The sequence below is a fragment of the Colossoma macropomum genome, unplaced genomic scaffold, assembly GCF_904425465.1.
Source record: "Colossoma macropomum unplaced genomic scaffold, Colossoma_macropomum, whole genome shotgun sequence".
Lineage (NCBI taxonomy): Eukaryota > Metazoa > Chordata > Actinopteri > Characiformes > Serrasalmidae > Colossoma > Colossoma macropomum.
Genome location: NW_023494810.1, coordinates 13,121,225 through 13,143,725, shown reverse-complemented (window position 1 = coordinate 13,143,725; position 22,501 = coordinate 13,121,225). Strand labels below are relative to the sequence as shown.

The 22,501-nt window shown below is 37.8% G+C and overlaps 1 protein-coding gene across 2 annotated transcripts; it reads right to left on the bottom strand.

Moving 5' to 3' along the window:
• Positions 1-1,450: 1,450 nt before the first annotated feature.
• Positions 1,451-18,901, bottom strand: inpp1 (inositol polyphosphate-1-phosphatase). Of its 2 annotated transcripts, none has more exons than XM_036559627.1 (6): positions 18,544-18,901; positions 10,964-11,169; positions 10,793-10,853; positions 8,811-9,011; positions 7,404-7,578; positions 1,451-5,722 (listed from the first exon to the last, which is right to left on the bottom strand). In XM_036559627.1, the coding sequence occupies exons 2-6, from the start codon at positions 11,165-11,167 to the stop codon at positions 5,221-5,223; spliced, it is 1,143 nt and encodes a 380-aa protein (XP_036415520.1). In that variant the 5' UTR covers positions 11,168-11,169; positions 18,544-18,901; the 3' UTR covers positions 1,451-5,220. The 2 variants fall into 2 exon arrangements, with proteins under 2 accessions (XP_036415520.1, XP_036415519.1); XM_036559626.1 differs by having other exon boundaries at positions 18,604-18,901.
• Between the last annotated feature and the right edge of the window lie 3,600 nt (positions 18,902-22,501).

Below are 22,501 nucleotides of genomic sequence, written 5' to 3'. Positions count from 1 at the left end.
AAAAAGATGGTTCTTTAAGAGTTCTTCAGTAAAGAAAATGGTTCTATAAAGAACCATGAACACTCAAAGAACCCTTTGCATGATTAAAAGCTTCTTTCTGTAGATGGTGCTATATAGAACCTTTTTGAAAAGGGTTCCATATAGCACCCATATGGGTTCTTCTATTGTTACGATGTCGAGCTTGTAACGATAGAAGAACCCTTTTGGGTGCTATATAGAACCTTTTCAAAATGGGTTCAATATAGAACCATCTATAGCTCATTCTCCACCAATCTGAGGAAACTTTTCATGATGCAGAGATCGCTTATTCATTCAGAGGGTTCTTTGAGTGTTCATGGTTCTTTATAGAACCATTTTCTTTACTAAGGAACCCTTAAAGAAGCATCTTTTTTAGGAGTACTATAGAATGTGAAATATAGCTGCGCTTGCCAGATCAGCCATCGTTTCTTAATTGGGCAGTTAGAATGATGATAGTGCTGAAGGGATAAAGCAGGCATGCAAAAAAATAGCCTAAACACACTAACAGTGATAGAACTTCCCAGAGTATGAGTGTGTTTTCAGTGTAAAGTGGGGATAAATGTGCAATTAATTTCGATCATTTTCCTTTTCGTTTAATGTCTGTCAACCATTTGTATAAAGAATGGCTCCATTATATGAACAGAATTTTGTCACATGTTAAATTTATTAAATTGAACTTTATATTTGCTTGAGGACTCTTAACTGTAAGGAGTTTTTTCCCTCCCCATCTCAGTATTTACAAATCAGTTTGATTCCAGTGGGTCACTTTCACTAAATTTGCTTAAAAGAAATTGGATGCATGGCAGCATAAATGTTCTAGTTTACATAAGAATGTGTCTTGATGAAGGCAGTCTGTTTCTGGATGACCATCCCAGAATAAGGTGTTAAGTGAATTTAAATGTATATGCAAAAAATTTATATAACTAAAATCTCAGACAATCATTATGATGGTGCAGGACACTTATATCCATCCTTTCCCCCATAATCAGTCATCAATTGCTGTTTTTTTTCTTTTCATATTAAAGTTGATTTCCGTAACTATTTGCAGTATTAAGTCTTTTGTGGGAGGTAGCGTTCTGTGGATTTATGTACTGTAATTTTCAATGAAACTTAAAGGGGAATTACACCATATTTTCAAAATTTTGGCATAATTCAGTGGTTAAGACAGAATGTAGGTTCACTGGTGGCTTTGGATAGTAAATAAAATATCTAAATTTGTGTTGTAGTCATGGCGACCTCTGGTTCCTATCACGACCACTGTAAAGAAGCTGAACCATTTCACACCAAACCACTCTGAATCATTCTGTTTACATCTCAAACACTTATATATAAATTTAGAAAAAAATGGTGGTATTCCCCTTTATTAATGCCTTCAAACATCTGGACATCTGAAAACAAAGTGTATTTATAGAAGAAAATGCCAGAAACAAGATCATGATGCGATAATTTATTTCAAACGGCATAATTCAGTTTTCCTGCTTCATTCCAAACTTTGAACTACAAAAGTTCACAGATCAGAATTTAGCGCTTATATATATTTGAAGTACGGCCCACAATGCAAATTTCTTGTGATCAGAATTACACACTGTTTAAAAGTTTGGTATCACTGTTTTAAAATAATACAAAATCAAATTTGCTGCAGATAAAGATTCTAATGATTAAATGATTGAGAAAGCTGTCTAATATCAAGAATAAAGCTATAATAAAATATCCAGAATTCCTCATATTTCAAAAGTAGTGATTAAAGGCAGATGACTGACAAGACAAGAAATAACTAGACAATTACAGTACACTATTTATGTCAAAATATCCTGCCACCTATGAAAATATTGAACAAAACATCGAAAATATTTGTTCATATTTTAGTCTACCCCGAACGTTATTGAATAAAATTATTTATGAACAATTATTACCGTGATTCCAAACTTTTCAGCAGTAGCACCAACCATTTTCATTATATGCTACAGGTTAAACAGACTCCAACTAAAATATGGTATTCATTCTAGTCCTACAGCTGAATTGAATAGTGTATAATATATACTCCTTACACGAACATACTCTAATGGTTTAGTCCTACTGTGTTTAAAGCTGAAAAGCTGCAAGATCATGTAAAATGTTCACACAGGAAGAATAGATTTCACCTCATGAACCCCAAATAGTGAAGAAAGTACTGTAATTGTAATTTTATGAGTTTGCCAGTTTGATATTGCAAGCATCCTTTCATGTAGTATTACAGACTAATCTAGTATTTACAGTAAATCAACTAAAGAGCAAAGGCTCTTTATGGCCTTCTAATCTCTTATTCTATTTATTCATGTGGCTTTGGCAACACTTCTTAATGTTTCTTCAGCTGAGTGGAGATGAAATCGAGTTCTCTCTTTGAGAGGTCTTTGGCCATAAAAAGGCATTTCCCAAAGTGCAGATGTATCCTGCTGTTTCCACAACACTGATTCACCGGCAGAGTATAACCCTACGAAAAGAACCGCAGTGAAACCACAGCTCTGTGGCATTCACAGTTCAGGAAATGGACTAATAAGGATTAGTGGATATTTTCCCCATTGATGATATAAATAAATCCAGAACAAGTTTCTGAAACCTGGCTATTTGGTGTGTGTATATATATATATATATACACACACACATACATGCACACACACTATATGGCCAAATGTATGTATGTGGACACCACTCCTAATTACTGAGTTCAGGTGTTTCAGCCACCCTCATTGCTAACAGGTGTATAAAATCAAGCACATAGCCTTGCAGTCTCGATAAACACAGATTGGCAGTTTAATAGGTTGTACTGAGGAGCTCAGTGACTTTGAACATGGCACTGTCATAGGATGCCACCTTTGCCAAAAGTCAGACTGTTAAATTTCTGTCCTGCTAGATCTGCCCCAGTCAACTGTAAGTGTTATTATTGCAAAATGGAGGCGTCTAGAAGCAACAATAGCTCAGCCTTGAAGTGTCACACCACGGAGCCTAGGGTCACTGTGTGCAATGCCAGGTGTCGGCTGGAGGGGTGTAAAGCACACCACCACTGGACTCTGGGAAACAACAGGGTTGGTTGGCACAGTGTCAACTTACAGAGAGAGGAGACACTGTCACCAAAATGTAACATAAAAATAACTGCCCTCATTAAACCGATGTTCATCCAGTTTATCAGGAGCTCTGAACGCTACCGTGTGTTAAGGTGGGTATAAAAAAATCTCCCTGAGTAAACACAGTTCATTTTTAAAGGCAGAATTTTGAAATACATTAAGAGATAGCAATCGGCTGTGTTTGATTTGAAAGCCAATGATAAGTAATGCCAGCTGGCTAGCATGAAGTAAACAGAGTTGTGTCCTGATGTGGGTGGGGTTGGTTGGCACATGTGTCAGCCTGCCTAAGTTATTTTATATTATACGCTGCACACATACTACATAGCATACTAACACGACTAGAATCCTGTGTTTATATTAAAATTAGATTACATTTATAACAAGTTGTTTTTACCTCTAAGCTGTCTACAAGAGTTTGTATTTTCACTTAGAAAATCAACATTTTTCAAATGTGAAATACACATACTCAAATTTTTGCTTGAGTAATATTGTATGAAAGCTGTCTCTTTTTTCACAAAGCACAGCTGTACATTGTATGCTACTAAAATAAAAATAACATTCTGAACATCTAATTGATTCGAAAATGTCATTTGGTTGCCATTTAGTCTGATCATTTCTATTTGTTGCTTCAGTCTTTGAAATTATATTTATTGGCACTGTGCCAATGAATTCTATGCTGGGGCTGGTTGGAACAAGTGTACAATATTAATTTAGTCATGAATGCACAACCAATTCCAACCAATACTTACTGATATTAAAAGGGTCTGTCTTTTAGCCACGACCTTTGCTGGAAAGTGGTTAATTTTTAGAACTTTTATATGCTTATTCTGTCTATCAGAGCAGTTGTGTTGTCTCTAGGGCCTAAATATTTCAGGTTAGGAATGTTCTGCATGTTCCTATGCCTCTTTATCACTGGTATGTAACCTTGATGTTTATCAGGGGAAGACAGTTTGGGCTGGCTGAGGGTGATAACACTCTCTGTAATGTGTGAACTCCTGCTCAGTGGCAGGAGAAAGAAGAAAATGGTGATCCGTTAACATCTCTGTATGACGATGTCTTTTAATAAACCCAACTTTCTCCGCACAGGTGCCTGAGTCTAGTTTATTCTCAATAGCTTCAATAATTTGGGAGTTCTCAACAATTGGCGAGCTGCCAGCCAGATTTTAGATCACGATCAAGAAATGTCTGCTGAAGAAATAAAGTTTGGGCCATGAGCTGTGACGACCTCAACACCTGCAGTGGTGAGTTGAATGATGCTTTCATTGCTGAAAGAAACATCCATTAATTGGAGAATCATAAAAGCTAACTGATGCTAAGTTAATGAAATTCGTATGAAGTTATTTGAGTAATAAATGTACACATCTAGGTGTTTCACTTGCTGCTAGGTAGGTCATCCTAATGTATGGTATGCTTGGGATAAAGGCAGAGTGCCAACGAACCCCGCTCCTCCATACATGATTTGAAAGTGCCAGCTTTCCTTTACATTGCATGAAACTTTCATGATGAATCGCCCAATAAAAATTGTCCAAACAATGTGTAAAGTCAGCATTTTCGAGGTACATTCTAGTTTGTTTTGACACTGACGATTTGGAGTAGAACATGCAAACTCAATGGTAACTTTATCTTTTTTTTTACTTTACATTTTCACAAACTTTATGCTCTTTTGCATAACTCTAAAGATTACACAGTATTATATGTCTTTAATATTACTTTAAGAATTTGCATTACATACTGCATCTTAAAATATAATAGACATAACAAAATATAATATTGCATTCTGACTGCCTGTTTTTTCACTGGCAGCTCCAACATTTGCTAGTTTGAGAAAAATGGAAATATAAATGTACGCAATAGATTACATGTAGGCTACGTAAATGAAACTTAAAAAGGTCCCAATCAGGATTTGTCTTGTTTTCATAGCTTAAAAAGGATTTCTGTATAGACTTTAAAACATTTTGGCATCACTGAATCTCTCGATACATATAATAGTCTATAATGCCATGAAGATCTATGTCAACGAATAGCAACAATGAACATACCCATAACTGTTAATAAAAGAATAAAACCTGCTCCAAAGATAAACATCTGACAACATAATAACTCAAATTTTCCCAACAAGTGCACCCACAACCCTGTCAATAACTGCAGAGTCCAAATAGGCCACCAGTCCGCCTTGGTTTGCCCACCTCTCTACTCCCTGGCAGCCTGCCTGGGGCTGATGGTAGGTCAGTTCGGCTTTAAAGCCCTTGTTTCCATCGCTGACGGCTGAGAGACACTCCCCGAGGTCGGAAACTCCTCCCCCAAGCGCCCGGAGCAGGGCATGGGGGGCACAGGAGTCCCACTTGAAGGTGCTTCCCTCTGAGAGCACGTACACATCCACAAGGCCTTGGATGACGCACAGGATCTTGTACCCGGCTCCAGAAGCATACTTCAAACGGCCATTGCAAAGCGGTGCTAAAGCATCCTTTACTTCCCGGCGCTCACTGGAGCTCAGGACCACCGAGAGGGAGTCATTTTTCTTCTTAAGAGACTGCTTGGGATGTTTGAAGGAGTAAGTATTTACTCCTCCATATGACACTCCCCAGAAGTGCTGCCCCTTCCACCTAAAGTGATAACAAAATGAAAGACAGGGTTCATAAATTGGCAATAGTTGACACAATTTACCCCCTTCCCTCAAATACAGTCAATCTGCCAAGACATGTTTGGTGTCTGAAGTTTGCTTCTATAGTTTTAGCACTGGAGCTACGAGGCTAATGTAGCTAACAAGTAATGGAGGCTTACAGCCAATATATCCAATTAGCATGATGCTAACCGCTCACCTAAATCAACACACACTTGTCTGTTTGTTCCATAATCTCTAACAGACTTGCTTATGTGGTTTCTGACACTGTACGACTGTAAGCTGCACAGTTATAAACTACTCGCCCTGTTAAAGCCTGAACTTTGTCCATAGTTTAGTTTACAATACTTGTTAGCTTCATTAGCCTCGTAGCTCCAGTGTTAAAACTACAGAAAGACACCAAACATGTCTTGACTGATCAACTAGAGTTAGGGAGAGAAAACTGTGTAAATTTGATTTTCCGCTTAAATAGTACTTTAATTCAGGGTTAATTCAATTGTTCATGTATGGTGAGTCACAGGAATAGTTACATAAATTAATGTGGACATAAAAAAGACATATTTTAAAGGAACACTCCAACCAAAATGAAAAATGTAACTTTCGCTACATCTGTCATAAACATGCCTATCCACCTTCTAGAGAGGCGCTCCTGTAATCAATATGGTGACATTTTGTGATTTAAAGACTAGAAAAAACCCTTTGATGATGTGTCTTAGGGTGGAAGAAACTGCTTAGAGTTGAATTTTCAAGGCCATTTGGACTTTTTCTGTTTTTATTTGCTGGTGAATGCAGAATGAAGCCAGATAGCTAAAGTTATTGCTCTAATAACTGTAATAAGTGTATAACTGTAATAACTGTCTTCATATCATTATTATAACAAACAGAATGGGTCCCTTAAATGACAGAAATGACTCAGATCAGGAGGACAACAAGCTATAGATATCGCACCTCAGCTCTGCTTTTTTTGTTGTCTAAAAGGGTAAAATCTCATTTCTGGCATTTATTTTGTACTGAATAAAGACAGAATTGCTGTTTCCTTTATGATTTAGTTTGATGAGGTAAGAGTTGCAATAATGCTAGCTCAGTTTTATTTATTAACTTTAGCTCAGCTGCTAGACTAGCAGTCAACAAGTAGATTTGTTGACACCACAGATTTCCAACAGTTATATGATGTGTTTGAGCAATGCATGCTGGGTATTGTAGTGAGAGAACACTGATGAATGGAAACATGAAAACAATATAAAACTGCAAATTCTGTCAAACCGATGAGGCTGAGGGATGCAATGTTGTGCTAAAGAATATCATAACAGGCCAAACAACACATTTAATGCCAGGTTTGGGCTGGAATCCTCTTTTAAATTACTTAAGAGAAGCAAAAGTATCTGTGAATTATCTCTGGAATACAATTTCACTTACTACAATTAAAACTCTAAGAAAATACACTGATTGGCCAATTTATGAGGTACACCTCCAATAAAAGACCACTAATGTCCAGATATTATTTTAATGGTAGACCTTTTTTTTTTGGTTTTCTATGGAGACTATACAAGCCGTTTGTGCAGAGCTGAATGCTTGTGTCAGCAATGAGTACAGCTGAATTCACCAATTAGAGCCCTCTGGACACCTCTGGACATATAATGTAGTGCTGATAAGAGGACTCTTACCCCTTGCCTGTTGAGTCTTTGCGGCTAAATGGTTGATTAATGACACCCATTACTGGTTCTCCAGTGGCCCGCAAGTAGACCCCAATCAGAACCAGTGCACATCGAAGTCCTGAAGGGCAAAAGCCTCCATCTGACACCTCCTCTTCCTTCCCTTCAATATACTGACTGGTGGCATCTGCACAAAGAGAACATTTCAGTTTGCTTAATAGGTCATGAGTATTAGTAATGACATATGAGCCTTGGGCAAAAATAAAGGAGTACGCTCCATGTTTGCAAGACATTAGCTAGAAAGGCAGTAATCTCTAATATACTTAGCTAATAGCTTATGTGGTTTCTAACACTGTATGACACAATATTATCTATAAAAACAACAGAACCAAGCAAATCCAGGTTTTAAGATGGCTGCTATTACTGCTTTTAGCTATGCTGTTTTCAAATGGTCCATAGATTACAGTATGTCATACAGAGTCAGAAACTAGGGATGCATCGATATGGAAGTCGTGGGCTGATACCGATATTTTTCATGTACATATCTGCCGATGCCAATTTATAAACATTTATAAAATTTAGAAATTGAGATCGACTTGAATCAGCACTACAGAGAAATGTACCATTTGTTTCTGTAGGGTTACAAATGCAGTAGAATACATCAAATTCCATATAAAACTCAGAAGACACGTGTAGGTTCACTGGTTGTTTTGGATAGTAAATAATATGGCTTTAGTAAATAATATGGCTATTTGTGTTGTAGTCATGGCGACCCCTGGTTCCTGTCAGCACCACTGTAAAGCCATCAGATTTGGCTCCACACAATTTGAGGGAGGTGAGTTATGATTTAGATGCTAACAGGTGAAGTACAGGCTTCCATTACTTGTTAGCTACTATAGCCTTGTAGCTTCAGTGCAAGAACCATCTTCAGACCCCAAAATGTCTTGGCTGACCAACAAAATTTGTGGAAAGGAACAAACTGTGTAAATCTGATACTTCACTAAACCGTCACCTCAAAATATCTAACATTAATCAGCGTGAATGTGAAATCATAAGACGCTCTTCTCTGTATCTGTGAGTGAAACACAACACCAGGGAGGGTGAGCGTTTTTCTCTTCATGATAGGTGGGGGTGGGAGGGGTAGCTAAAACATGATATTTTTGGTTAATGTTATTTTGCCCCGCCCACTGGTGCACAGTGATATCATCAAGTTTTAGAGCTGGGACCAAAGTTGTTACATTTTAATGGAAGATTACAAGAAAACAAGAATTTAATCTTTTATATGATATGATACAACAAATCATGCTTAACATGACCAGGTCATTAACAACATAAAAGTCCAATTTGAAATTAGGTCAACATTAACTTACTACTAGTGATTTCAACACAAAACTATGACTGAAACAGATCATGAGTTACCAATGGGATCAATCCAGATGCCCACATCTGCTGGGCTGAGAGCAAGCTGCAAGGATTCTGCCTCTTCATCTCTAATCTGCAGGTCCTGGTGGATTGCTTTGGTCAGGAGGACTGCAGCTGCTTGGTCACCATCCAGCACCTTGGCTAACAAGGCAGCTGTGTCCTCTTCCTTGGCACAAACTGTAACGGTCACACTCTCTCCTAAAAGGAAACACAGAGACGTCCCTAACAATGATGCATAATATAACAAAAGCTTGAGGATATAAAGGCTATTTTTATGAAGACACACATTTAAATCAAGTACATTCAAGTTTTCAGTGTAGATGAAGATACAGTACAATATAAGATACAACAATTCAAAAAGCTGAGACAGAATGTTTGTTATGTTATTCCAGACCTGCAGTGCTGGGCAATACTGACAAAATTCAATATAACAATATTTTCTATATATATGTCACAATATCTCAGTATCAGATGATATTAAAGCTTGTACTGATAATGTTAATGATCCCATAAGAATGACTTACAAACCAGAAATTGTATTGATCGGATTGCTGTGTTCTGTTTCCTCCTTTTTAAATACTACAGAAGTGAACCGCACAGTGTATTAAGGATGTCAGGTTTATGGACTAGTATGTTGTAGTGCGCAAAATGCTTCCTTTAAATATTTCTAAAACTAAACATCAGTACTGCTGTGTGAAGTAATAATGGTGCAGACGATGCATCACTTAGCACTACCTGCAGTTTCAGGGAATTTTTTTTTGTGTAATATGTAACGTTGACATTTTAAATTCCTTAACCGCACATTTTAATAGCAAAAATGAGAAGCAAGAAATTACAAAGATGAAAAATAAACAGTTTTTTTTCCATTTTTTCAAGTTTTTTCTTTACATGAAAACAGATGAAGTCAATTTGTGGATGTACTGGCTGTATTTTAGGTTGCTTGCTAGCTAACAAAGCACTTTCATACTAAATATTTTGAAACTTTTCGATATAAAGTTAACTTAGTTAACTAGTTAGCTGACCAACCATAACCCTAACTCTGCTTTAAGCATCAGGGGGTGCGCAAACCTAAACTATGGTGGATCCTCACATCTCTGATGCCAATGAAAACATTACTAAATGTAATTTGCCTTGTGCTCTCACAATAATGAATAAAACCAAAAGCACATTCGTTGAGAGTTCCTGCATCTTCCTGCCTTTTCTCTCTACCTTAATAAAATAAATAGCATCCTGTTCCCGGAGTCTCTGCTGCGCTCTGTTATCACTGTATACCGTAATCAGTCTCTCTTAACTGAATGAACTGCCTGTGTGTTTCTCTGCTGAGCTGAACAACTGCCCATCCTGTGTGGTCTGATGCTGTTGCTTCATCTGCCTTGACCCTCCTGATGATGCGGCAGCATTTTTGTAATCACAGACATTGCTACTCCTGCTTTTCCCCTTTTCCGTATCTTATACTGATGGTCAAACCTCATTCTCCACTGGTATTGTTTGCTATCCAGTGTGGACCAGAGGAGGATGGGTTCCCCTTTTGAGTCTTGGTTCCTCTCAAGGTTTCTTCCTCTTGCTCTTAGGGAGTTTTTCCTTGTCACTGTCGCCACTGGCGATGTTCATGGGGGCTTGGACTCAACCTTCTTCATGGCTGCATAATGCCATCAGTCAGTACTTTCACTTTAAACACTTAAAACCTTCACTGTTTTAAACCAACTCAGCAAAAAAGGCATAGAAAACCTTTTTTTTCCAACTGCAATATGCAAAAACAGCATTAGCCTGCCCAACTTCTGCAGATACTGGAAACTTAAGCTGTGCTCATTCATAAGCTACTACTTAACAGGCTAGCACGCTAGGTACACAGTAAAGTCAACTGGGGTAAATAAAACGTTCAATATTGTCAATTCTGTCAGCTGTATTAGCAACCAGGTCGTCAATGTGATGTGAGATCAGCAATTGTATGCTGGGGCATCTTGAGGGAAACCACTCACCAAGTCCGTTCTCAAACTTGTTTGATTCCTCTCCATGAATGAAGCCGGTCAACTCTGGAAACTATCAAACAAGAATAAACACAAAAGAGCAGAAAGATAACATTATGATAAGCCACAGCCAAATGATAATATCGCCCAATTGACAAATACAATCAAATATTTGCTAAGCACCTGTGTGCAAACATCATGTCGAATCATTTCTTGTATCACCACATCGGCGAGCGTCTTGAAGTCCTGGACAAACTTCTTGTTCTTATCAGCTCCTGTTTTCTCCTGTACCAGCAGCTCAAAGAGTGCCGCCTCCTGCCTGCACACTCGAGCAACATTGGCAGCCTTTTCGGACACGCTGAGCAGCAGACGCAGCAACTCTGCCATCACTGTGAATAACACAGGAGAAAAAAATACTGTTTACTGAGGTAAAATACATTGCCAAAACTATGTGGACACACATTCCAGCCACACCCATTGCTAATAGGTGCACACAGCCATGCAATCTCTGTGGACAAGCACTGGCAAACTTTTAACATGGCACTATCAGAGGACGCCACAATTGAAAAAAGTCAGTTTATAAAATTTCTGCCCTGCTAGAGCTGTCCCAGGCAACTGTAAGTGCTGTTATTGTGAAGTGGAAATGTCTAGGAGCAACAACAGCACAGCCATTATTACAGAACAGGACTGCTAAGTGCTGAAGCACGTAAAAACCAGTCTCCAACACCTGAACTATTTACCAATACAGAGTACTGATCCAATATTTTCTCTTCAATTTAAAATTTGTACATCTCCTATAATGTGCAGTCACAATTAAACAATTCATTGCACAACCTGTCATATCTATTTTAAGACATTATGGTAGCAAAAGAGTTTTAAAGTGAGGCGCACTCACCAAGTATTTCATATCCGACCATATTCTTCAATTATATTTTATTTTTAAAACCTGACAACAAAAGTCTAAAATGGTTATTTGCTGTCAAAGTTGGTTTGAAGTACAGAGGAATTTAAGAGAGCCCTCTTGCACAAATCATCAATACTGACGCACTGTCATACACTGTTAAGAGGGGCTTTTACTGTGATATGCTGCAGTGCTTTAAAGAGAAATTTGCGCATTTCAAGTTTGAAAAGACACATTCATTTCATTTCCTTAAACAAAAAGGTTATTAGTTTGTAGAGTACTCAGTTCCATTAATATGTGAAAATCTGTAATGTATTCGTTCCATTTTTTCCATCTAAGATTGCCAGGAGTCAGCTAGAGAGGTCTAAACTGATGACATGCGAATCTGAGTTTGGGTGCAGGAGAACACTACTTGCCCGAAAATAAAGTTTGGTAGAGCAGAAATAATTGGCTGGTGCTGTTACAACGAGCGTGTTTACATGCACTTAATAATCCAATCAAAACCGGATTTCTGCTGTTATCTGATTGTTCAAATGTTCATGTAAACAGCACACTCCGATTTCTTAGATCTGAGTAAGGTCTAGAAATCTGATCAAGAAATCTGATGAAGAGAGCTGGATTTTTGCTCAGTAATCAGATTTCTCAGTACATGTAAACTCTTACTCTGATTTCTTTCGGATGTCTCAGTCTGAGAAAACAGACTGCTGTCCCAGAAATAAACAAGCTGTGAGATGACAGCAAAACACTTTTGGAGCATTACATTCTCGACTGAATGAAGGATTTAAATACTCTTCATTTTCTAGATGATAGATGTTCATATTTTCAGGTAAAGTGAAGCGATGTTCTAAGGCTGCGGCATGAAGTTTGAGTTACGTTTACTTCACGTCTTCTTCTGTGAGTTTACTGGCTGGTTGTAAAGCAGAAATCTGATTACTGCCTGACTCATGTAGACCTGGAGTTTCCCCATTATCAGATTACTCAAGTGCATATAAACGCATTGATCGTATTTACTGACCAAATCTGATTTGCTGCAGTTATCGGATTATTAAGTGCATGTAAATTAGTTCGAGTAAAGGGAAATCTTAATGCTACAGCATGGAATAATCTTCTAGATCAGTGGTTTTAAACCTAAGGGCTGTTTTTTAACCATTTTTTGTAGACATTTAATCAAATGTTATTTTAAAAATGATGACTTATTCACAAAAACAGAACATCATATTTAGGTTGACTTCATTTATAAGTCTGGCAAACTGTTAGCTATGTTTACATGTTCAGTGCAAGTCGTTTCTCTTTTATTTCGTAATAAATTCATCCATCACAGATCGACAGTTTTGAAGACAGTGTTTCACAAAGAAAGATCCCAAGGCTGCGCCAGAAAAGGAGTAACTAGCGCTCTGCACTGAACTGAACATAAAGTTTGGTGGAGGAGGAATAATTGGCTGGGGCTGTTATAATGATTTGGGCCCTTTAAGCAAGGTTCAAACCTTCAAAGGTCTTTTTTTTTTTAGTCATCTCCAATTCCACCCACTAGTTAGGACTCCCCAATCACATGGTACTACCAACTCTAGGAAGGCGAAGGCTAGCACAGGCTTCCTCCGAGACCTGTGAAGCGCTACCGCTTCTTTTCAAACTGCAGACGTCATTGCAGAGCTAAGACGTCATTGCAGGGCTAAACGCGCGCGGAGGAAAGCGCCAACCGCCAGATCTGTTACGTCAGCTAACAGACGCCTGCGCTAATTAGCATCGCTTTGAGTGATGGGGGGAGAAGGAGGGGCCATCCTACCCACCTAGAGAGCGAGGCCAATTGCGCTCTCTTGGACTCCCGGCTATGGACGGCTGTAGCATCACCAGGGATCGAACTCGCGATCTCCTGATGAGAGGGCCAGCGCTTACACGGTTGCATCTCTCTGGAGCAAAACTTTGAAGCCAAAATACTCTGTCAGTTGAAGGCTAAACAAATATGCATCTAAACCTATTAAACTAAGACAGATCTCTTTTCGCAACTTTCATTTCTTCAGCATGTCATCCAGTAGTTGGTAGCTGCCAAACATCAGCAGCAAACTCATTAGGTGAGTCAGAAAATATTATTTATTTTATTAGTGTTTATTGTGTTGCATTCTGTTACAAAATCAAGCAGAACTGACAGGCTACGTTGATTTTTGCATTAGATTTGTTTAATGTTGGTCATGGCTGTGTGAGCTGCGAGTTAGAAAAGGTTGGGAATCTCTGTTCTAGATGATCGTGTGTTAACTTTGTGGCAGGAGTTTGGGGATGACTCATTCCTGTTTAAGTAGGACAGTGTCCCCGTGCACAAATGAGCTCAATAAATAAATGATTTGCAAATTTTGGTGTGGAAGAACCTGACTGGCCTGCCTGGAGCCCTGACCTCAACCCCATGCAAAGCCTGAACTGTGAGCCAGGTCTTATCACCCAACAACAGTGCCTCACTAATGCTGTGGTGGCTGAATGCAATCAAATCCTTACAGCAACATCTAGTGTAAAGCCTTCGCAGAAGAGTAGAGGCTGTTACTTCAGCAAAGCAGGACAAACTCACTGTTAATACCCTTCATTTTGGAATGAATGTTCAGTAAGCACATGTGGATGTAACGGTCAGATTTCCACATACGTTTAGACATTTAGGGTCAGATGTGGTATTTGGTGGACTTTACAAAAGGCTCTCTGTGGTAAAACACTGCTGTATATCATATATATAACGCTGCAAGGCCACTTATTATGTCATTAAAGTCGTTTTTAAATTACATCAAAACACTCCTTTTACTTTACTCTTTTGATTTTATCCGTTCTTTTTCATTATAACCCCTTGTTTAAATAGTTGAATCTTTTACCTGCATTTATTTCTTCTTTTTTAAATGCCTATATTGTTTTTTTTATACGACCCCTCTGTTTATGCTGCTTGGACTGAGTGGTTAACAGCTATTGTTGCTTTGATTTTAATGTATGAAAGGTGCAACATAAATAAAGACTTTTATTATCAATATTATTATTTTTAAAATCATGTGCCAATCTCCGCTCTTTTCTGTGTCGTATGAATGTTTTATGAATCAGACGCAGAGTACACTCATAAAGATGGTTCTTCAAGGATTCTTTAGTAAAGAAAATGGTTTTATATAGAACCATGAACACTTAAAGAACCCTATGCATAATTAAAGGGTTCTCTGTATCATGAACAGGTCCTTTAAATTGATGGAGATTGTGATGTGCTAGATTGTTCTATATAGATCCTTTTTGAAAAGGATTCTATACAACACCAATCTTCTATTAACACAAGCTTGACATCATAACCATAGCAGAGCCCTTTTTGGTGCTGTAAAGAACTTTTTTACAATTATTATTATTATTTTTTAAATCATGTACTGCAGAATAAAGTAACCAAATCATTAAACATGTTGGATTATATCCTTTCTGCCTTTTCTACTCAAAGGAAATAATGCTATACTTATTATTTACTCTGATTTTCAACTATTTATATATATTAGCAATACATCCTCTATCAATAAATGGGGGTTTTGTCCTTTTGCTGTACAATTATTTATAGAAAAGTATGTATTATACATGCACTGTACTGTATTAGTACATTCCTGTCCATGACCAGGTGAAGCTCTGTGGGTTGCAATTTTGCTTTCAAAGGTCTGATGTTTAAACAACAGTACTGGGTAATAATAATAATTATGATACTATTTATTCATATAATAATTTGCAATGTAGTTGCAGTGTGTTTAACATAGATAGTAAGGTGGGGTTACTGCAGTGGATCATTTGAAATCACCCTGTATACATAATACTATAATCAGGTCAGGCTGCGTGAAAACTAGAAACAAAAATATCACGCAAACTGGGACACCCAGTTAGAATTAACCTACTATCAGAGGACTGAGATCTAAAAAGGTTCTAATGGTTTAATATAGAAAATCTTTTGAAAGATTGCTGATGTCTGAGCTGAAAGAGGGCCTGATACAGTCCTCCAGTTGTGCAGGCGAATTTCGATAAACTTCAACATTGCAATATTTTCTGAATATATCACAGAATCACAGTAGCAAACAATATTTAAGGTTGGGGTAATAAAGTTAGTGATTCCATGCTGCTCTGTGCTAAAGGAATCTTTCAAAACTTGACAAACCTCATCGTTTTGATTGGACTGTTTTCTTCTTTTAAAAATCACACCTCACACAGTATTAGAAGCATAAACCAGGAGGAAAAGACATTTCCAGAAATTAAACTTACTATTTACTTGATTTCCAAAGATATTTAAAGGATTTTCTTCCTAAACAACCTAAAGCACAAAGTACATGACATACATTACAGTTTATTTGCGATCAATTCGCTTAAACTATTATCAACATCATCTATAATTACATTAATCAGAATAAAAACAGAACATTATGGTAATACTAATAATTTGTTCAGATGACAATCCAGTACAAAAGTGGATGTACTTATTTTACATTCACATCAACAATGAACACATTTAAAATGTTTAACTGGATTTAGTGCAATTTCCAAAATACTGAATATAAATCATTGTAATTAAAGGTGTATTATTTGTATTATTATTATTAGTAGTAGTATTAGTATTATTGTATTTTTATATGTGGCACTATAGGCTCTATTTTGTCTGATCCAACTTATTAAATCTTAGAAAAAAACTAAATATTGTGATGCATATCATGTCTCGCAAAAATGTCTTGAAGTATTGTGATGTAATATTTTTGCCATATCACCCACCCAATTCCACTTTCCATTTAAAAGCATATTACACTGTGTTTGTTTTATAATACTGACTTTGCCCACAAAATAAACAATACAAAATACAGCTAGTGCAGTAGCATCTCATACACTGCAATAAAGTTTAAATATACCATTAATCATATCACATTTTATTCTTCACAGTCATTGTAATTTTTACACTATAAAGTTTGGTCAGTGGGCGGAGCAGCACACTCACTACTCTCCCTCGAACTCCGCCTACGAGCACAGCCATTGGCTTACAAGCCGCTGAATTAGGGCCTGTTCCATGTGAACGAGGTGCTGTTTGGCTGGCGCTTGATTTCACGCACTGAAGCTGAAACATTATAAGCCCCCTCTTCCCTCTTTTCCATGTGTACGTCGTTTCATGAATCACACGCCGAGCAGCTCATGAACCCGGGCGGCACTCAAATTCAGTGCAAGTATGATTTGTAAAGAGCACCACTGGTTTTGAATAAGGTGACTCAGTGATGATGCCACACAGCCTGAGCCGACATAACAATAATAAACGTCCTGCAAAAACCATAAATGACAAATACTATTAAAAGATCAGACTTTTCGCTTTAAACCACAATCATTAACATACAGATACAAACCATGTAAATGTTCCTCAAATGTACAACAGTGGTTTTAAGGTCCAACTGTGCACCTTAAATAAGTTTTTCCAGGTGAAAAGTATGTATTTGTACCTTTTCTTAACCTAAAGTTATAAGACAGTACAATAAAATAAAAAACCTGGAGGCGAGACGTTGTTTGCGGAGTCAACACAACTTAGAAAATATAATTTCAGTGGATTATGGTACAGTTATGTTTCCTGACTAAAGATACTGAGACGTACCCTTGAGGGTCCCAGCCCAGTGATAAGCGAGGTACTGCCCCAGTGATGGTTTCATATCTTTTATTTTTGAGAGTTTATATTATTAACACACTTAAAAAAGACGGTTCCTCAAGGATTTCCTTAGTAAAGGGAATGGGACTATTCAGAAATAGTCATGTATAGAACCATTTCATGCTTAAAAGGTTCTGTGCGTGGTGAAATGGTTCTTCAGATTGATGGATTAATGTGTTGTGTACGGTTCAACATAGAACCTTTCGGAATAGAGTTCTATATAGCACCAAACAGGGTTCTTCTATTGTTACAAGCTTGACATCCCAACAATAGCAGAACCCTTTTTGGTGCAACACAGAACCATTTTCTAAAAAGATTCTACATAGAAGCATATACAACACATTCTCCATCACTCTAAAGAACCATTTAAGCATGAAATTGTTCTATATACACTTGCATAAAGATGGCTCATCTTCGGTTCATTGGTTCTATTTAGAACCATGAATTCTATAGAACCATTTCATGCTTAAAAGATTCCTTGCATGGTGAAATGGTTCTTCAGACTGATGGAGAATGTGTTGTATATGGTTCTACATAAAACCTTTTTTGAAAAAAATGGTTCTATATAGCACCAAAACGGGTTCTGCTATTGTTACAAGGTAACGAGCATAACATTCGCCATCATTTCGTTTCACCATGCAAAGAGCAATAAAAGCAAGCCAATGGTTCTATACACTGTTCAAAAAGATGGTTCTTCAAGGGTTCTTTAGAAAAGAAAATGTTTCTATGAAGAACCATTAACACAGAAAGAACCAACAGAAGAACCCTTTTGGGTGCTATATAGAACCCTTTTCAAAAAGGTTCTATACAGAACCGTCTACAGCACATTCTGAAGAACCCTTTAATCATGCATGCAAAGGGTTCTTTGAGTGTTCATGGTTCTTTACAGAATCATTTTCTTTCCTGAAAATGAACAATCTTTTTAAGAAGGTATAGAACGCATGGTTCTAAACAGAACCACTACCTTTACCAAACCCAAAATCTTTAGTGCACAACCCCTAACACTCACTCAGATCTGTGCATTAGGCTGTAGTAGAGACTTCCTCCTACTCGATTTTTTTCCATTCCACCTTAAACTGCGGAGCAGTAACGCCAGAATGTAACCGCTGCACCATTTAAGGTGGAACACGAAAATTCGAACCAGAAGCTGGCGAGAGAGGAGCTGACTTCAGCCTCCTCACCTGTGCAGTTTATGTAGTCAAAACTTACCAAAGGTCAGGCAGTCAGGGAGCACAGCCGGACTACAGACGGGTCTGAAGAAGCTCTCACCTTAAACTAACGCCGCTCCGGTCGAGCTGCTTTCGATCTGGATTTTTTCGCCCTTGAATTCTTGCTGAGTTCTTCACCAGTCAGTCAGGCAGGCAGTCAGATGCGTGTTTGCTTCCTGTAGCTGCTGCTGGCCCTCTGCACGGACTTGTCGAGGCAAACAGGGCAGGTCGACCTGAGCCGACTGCTTTCTCTATCGAAACTCAGCTTTCATTTTGACCGAAACCGCTGTTTGTGGTTTGTTTTGTATCGGTGTTTTTAGCGCTCGGTGCTGAAGCGTATATTTTCCCATGGAAAACGTCAGCGCAGGGGGGCGGGGCCTGTGCGCTGCTGCTTCTGTTGCCCCCTGCTGGCAACATGGAGGCATTTTTTTCTGTATCCGAATCAGAATCACTCTTAACATTTTAAAGCCCATGTGTCTAACAAAAGGCCTGAGGTACAATTCTGTCTGAATCTCTTTGAATCTGAATGTCTTTACTTTTCTATTAATATTTACAATGCACCGCACTACAATCCGAAACATGCACTGCATGTACATTTCTAAATATGGCACAAATGTCCAAATATATTTTGAGGCCACTGTGTGTCCACTAAATGTATTTTTAAATCAGATTTATCACTATTTTACCATCATTAACATTCAATAAATGATTTTGGCTGAAAATGTATTTTAAAAAGTCATTCATGGTGGAGGGATACATGCAGGGTGTTGTGAGACAAAATAACCCCCAAAGAAAACATATTTGTTCAGCCTTTCCACTATTTTCCCATCATCATCATTCCATATAAAACTCAGAAGACACATGTCGGTTCACTGTTGTTTATAGATAGTAAATAAAATGTCTATATTTGTGTTGTAATCATGGCAACCCCTGGTTCCTATCAGGTTCCTAAAGAAATCACTGTCCAAAATTCAGAGCTCAGTTCATTTATTTGGTTTTCAGTCAAAATTGTTTTTCACATTTCAGTGTTAGAAAAAAGCAAAAAACATATATTTAACATAAAATCACACAACAACTAAATCTAATATTGGCGGCACGGTGGTGCAGTGGGTAGTGCTGTTGCCTCACAGCAAAAAGGGCCTGGGTTTGATTGTCGGGTGACCTGGGGTCCTTTCTGTGTGGAGTTTGCATGTTCTCCCCGTGTCTGTGTCTGTGTCTTCACCCACAATCCAAAGACATGCAGCAAGGCCAATTGGACATGCTAAATTGCCCCTAGGTGTGAATGTGTATGTGAGTATGAATGTATATGTCTGTCTGTTTGCCTTGCGATGGACCAGCAACCTGTTCAGGGTGTATCCTGCCTTCCGCTCAATGACAGCTGGGATAGGCTCCAGCACCCCTGTGACCCAGGATAAGCGAAATGAAGGATAAGTGGTTTAGAAAGTGTGTGTGTGTAAATCTAATATCAGATGATTGAGTGTTCAGTGTGTCACTCTTTACCTTTATTACAGCTTCCATTCTTTTTAGGAGACTCACTTTCAGTTTCTCAAAGAAATCTGCAGACACACCTAAAAGTTCAGTCTTAGAATTTGGTTGCATTTTCTGCTTCTCACCTCCACATCATCACCTCCACATAATGTTCTAAAAAGTTCTACACTATTAAAAATGATGTTTTTTTAAGAGATCTTTTGTAAACAAAATGGCTCTATGTAGAACAATGAACACTCAGAGAACCCTTTGCATGATTAAAGGGTTCTTTGCATTGTGAAAGCGTTCTTCAGATTGATGGGGAATGTGCTGTAGATGGTGATATTCAGAACCCTTTTAAAACGGATTCTATATAGCACCAAAAATGGTTCTTCTATTGTGACTATGTCAAGCTTGTAACAATAGCAGAACCCTTTTTGGAGCTATATGGAACCCCTTTTTCAAAAAGATTTTATATAGAACCATCTACAGCACATTCTCCATCAATCTGAACAACCTTTTCATGATGCCAAAAACTTTTTAACCATGCAAAAGGTTCTTTGATAGTTCATGGTTCTATATAGAACTATTTTACTAAATAACCTTTGAAGAAACATCATTTTTAAGTGTGTAGACCAATTAAAGGTTTCTTCTTGAACCGTACATCCACACCAGGAGCCATTGTATTTGTAGGTGTAAGGTTGCAGAAATTAGGCGTACATCATTTCAAAGTGTAAAAAAATTCAACACTCAAAAGTCTTTTTAGGCAATTTATCTCTCTATTTGGTTACAACCAAGAGTCCAGACTGTATGTCTTGAATACTAGACAAATGGTCCTGCTAAGCATTTCTCTCTTCTAACACTCCTACCTTGTTGGTCCACATTGTAGATGTAAAGTCAGAGACACTAGCTCATCTGCTGCTGCACAGTGTTGGTCATCCTCTAGTCCTTCATTAGTGACGCTGCCCACAGGACACTGTTGGCTGGATATTTTTGGTTCTCAGTCCAGCAGCGACACTGAGGTGTTTAAAAACTCCAGCAGCACTGCTGTGTCTGATCCACTCATACCAGCGCAACACACACTAACACACCACCACCACATCAGTGTCACTGCAGTGCTGAGAATGACCCACCACCCTTAAAATACCTGCTCTGTGGGGGTCCTGTGGGGTTCTGACCGTTGACGAACAGGGTAACAAAGTATGCATAGAAACAGATGGACTACACAGTCTGTAACTGTAGAACTACAAAGTGCTCCTATATGGTCAGTGGAGCTGATTAAATGGACAATGAGTGTAGAAACAAGGAGGTGGTTTTAATGAAGTGGTCGGTCAGTGTATGTCCACCATAGGTTTAGAGACACTTGTTCCAGAGTGTCCCATTCTTTTGGAAAAAGGATGCACATTAAAACATAACATAGTGTGTCACTTCTATATCCAGTTGTATTTGATACTATGTGAATGATCCAAATGATTGACTGAGAGGAAAAGACAGCAAAACACGTTTTACTTATGTGTTTTGATGCTGGTATGCTGGTCAACCAGCATGACCATGCTGGGGTGAGCAGCTAAACCAGCACCAGAACAACACAAGACCAGCATAAACCAGCATTGACCAGCTTAGACCAGCATGAAATGCTTGCTGGTCTGTGCTTTTTTTTCAGCAGGGATTTGTTTATTTTTGTCCAGATTTTTTTCATGTCCATTTGTAATTGTATTTTGAAGGTTATTATAAGATTTTTTAAATATATTGCTCATAACTGGATTTATGCAAAATTGTGTACTACAAAATGACAAGAAAAAGGTTCTGTAATAACAGCTCATAGTGTAAACAATAAAATTTCAATGATTTGTACTGTAAAATCCTCCCTTTGTGTAAATGTATGCATATTTAAGCAGATGACCTCTCAGTTGCATTTCTTTTCCAATACAAAAAATCCCCACGGGAAAAGTTTGTGGACTAAAATCTGTGTCACTAGAATCTGAACCTGAATTTATGATGCTTGAAAAAACATCCATGCATAATTTTATGCTTTTGAAAATTTTCACTGTGAATTTTAGATATTTGAATATACTGAGTCTGAATTTACTGCTTTAAAATTCAGTTCTTGAAAAATTCAGGTTAAAAATTTCAGGTCTTTAAAAAGTTTCAAAAATATGACCTGAATTTTCACCACCATGCCAAAATTAGGTGTTGCATTTTGTACAGTTGGGATTTTTTAACCTAAATTTCTTGCTTTTATGAAAATAAATTTTTTTACTGCCTGATTTTTTATAAACTGAATTCCTTACTATCTGATTTTTTTCAACCTGAACTTTTATGACCTGAATTTTTTAACCTGAATTTTCAAGACCTACATTTTAAAGAGGTAATTCAGACTCATATTTAAATATCTAAAATTCACAGTGAACATTTTCAAGCACATAAAATTACACATGTATTCAAGCATCACAACTTCAGGTTAAGGTTTTAGAGACACTGATTTAACTTCA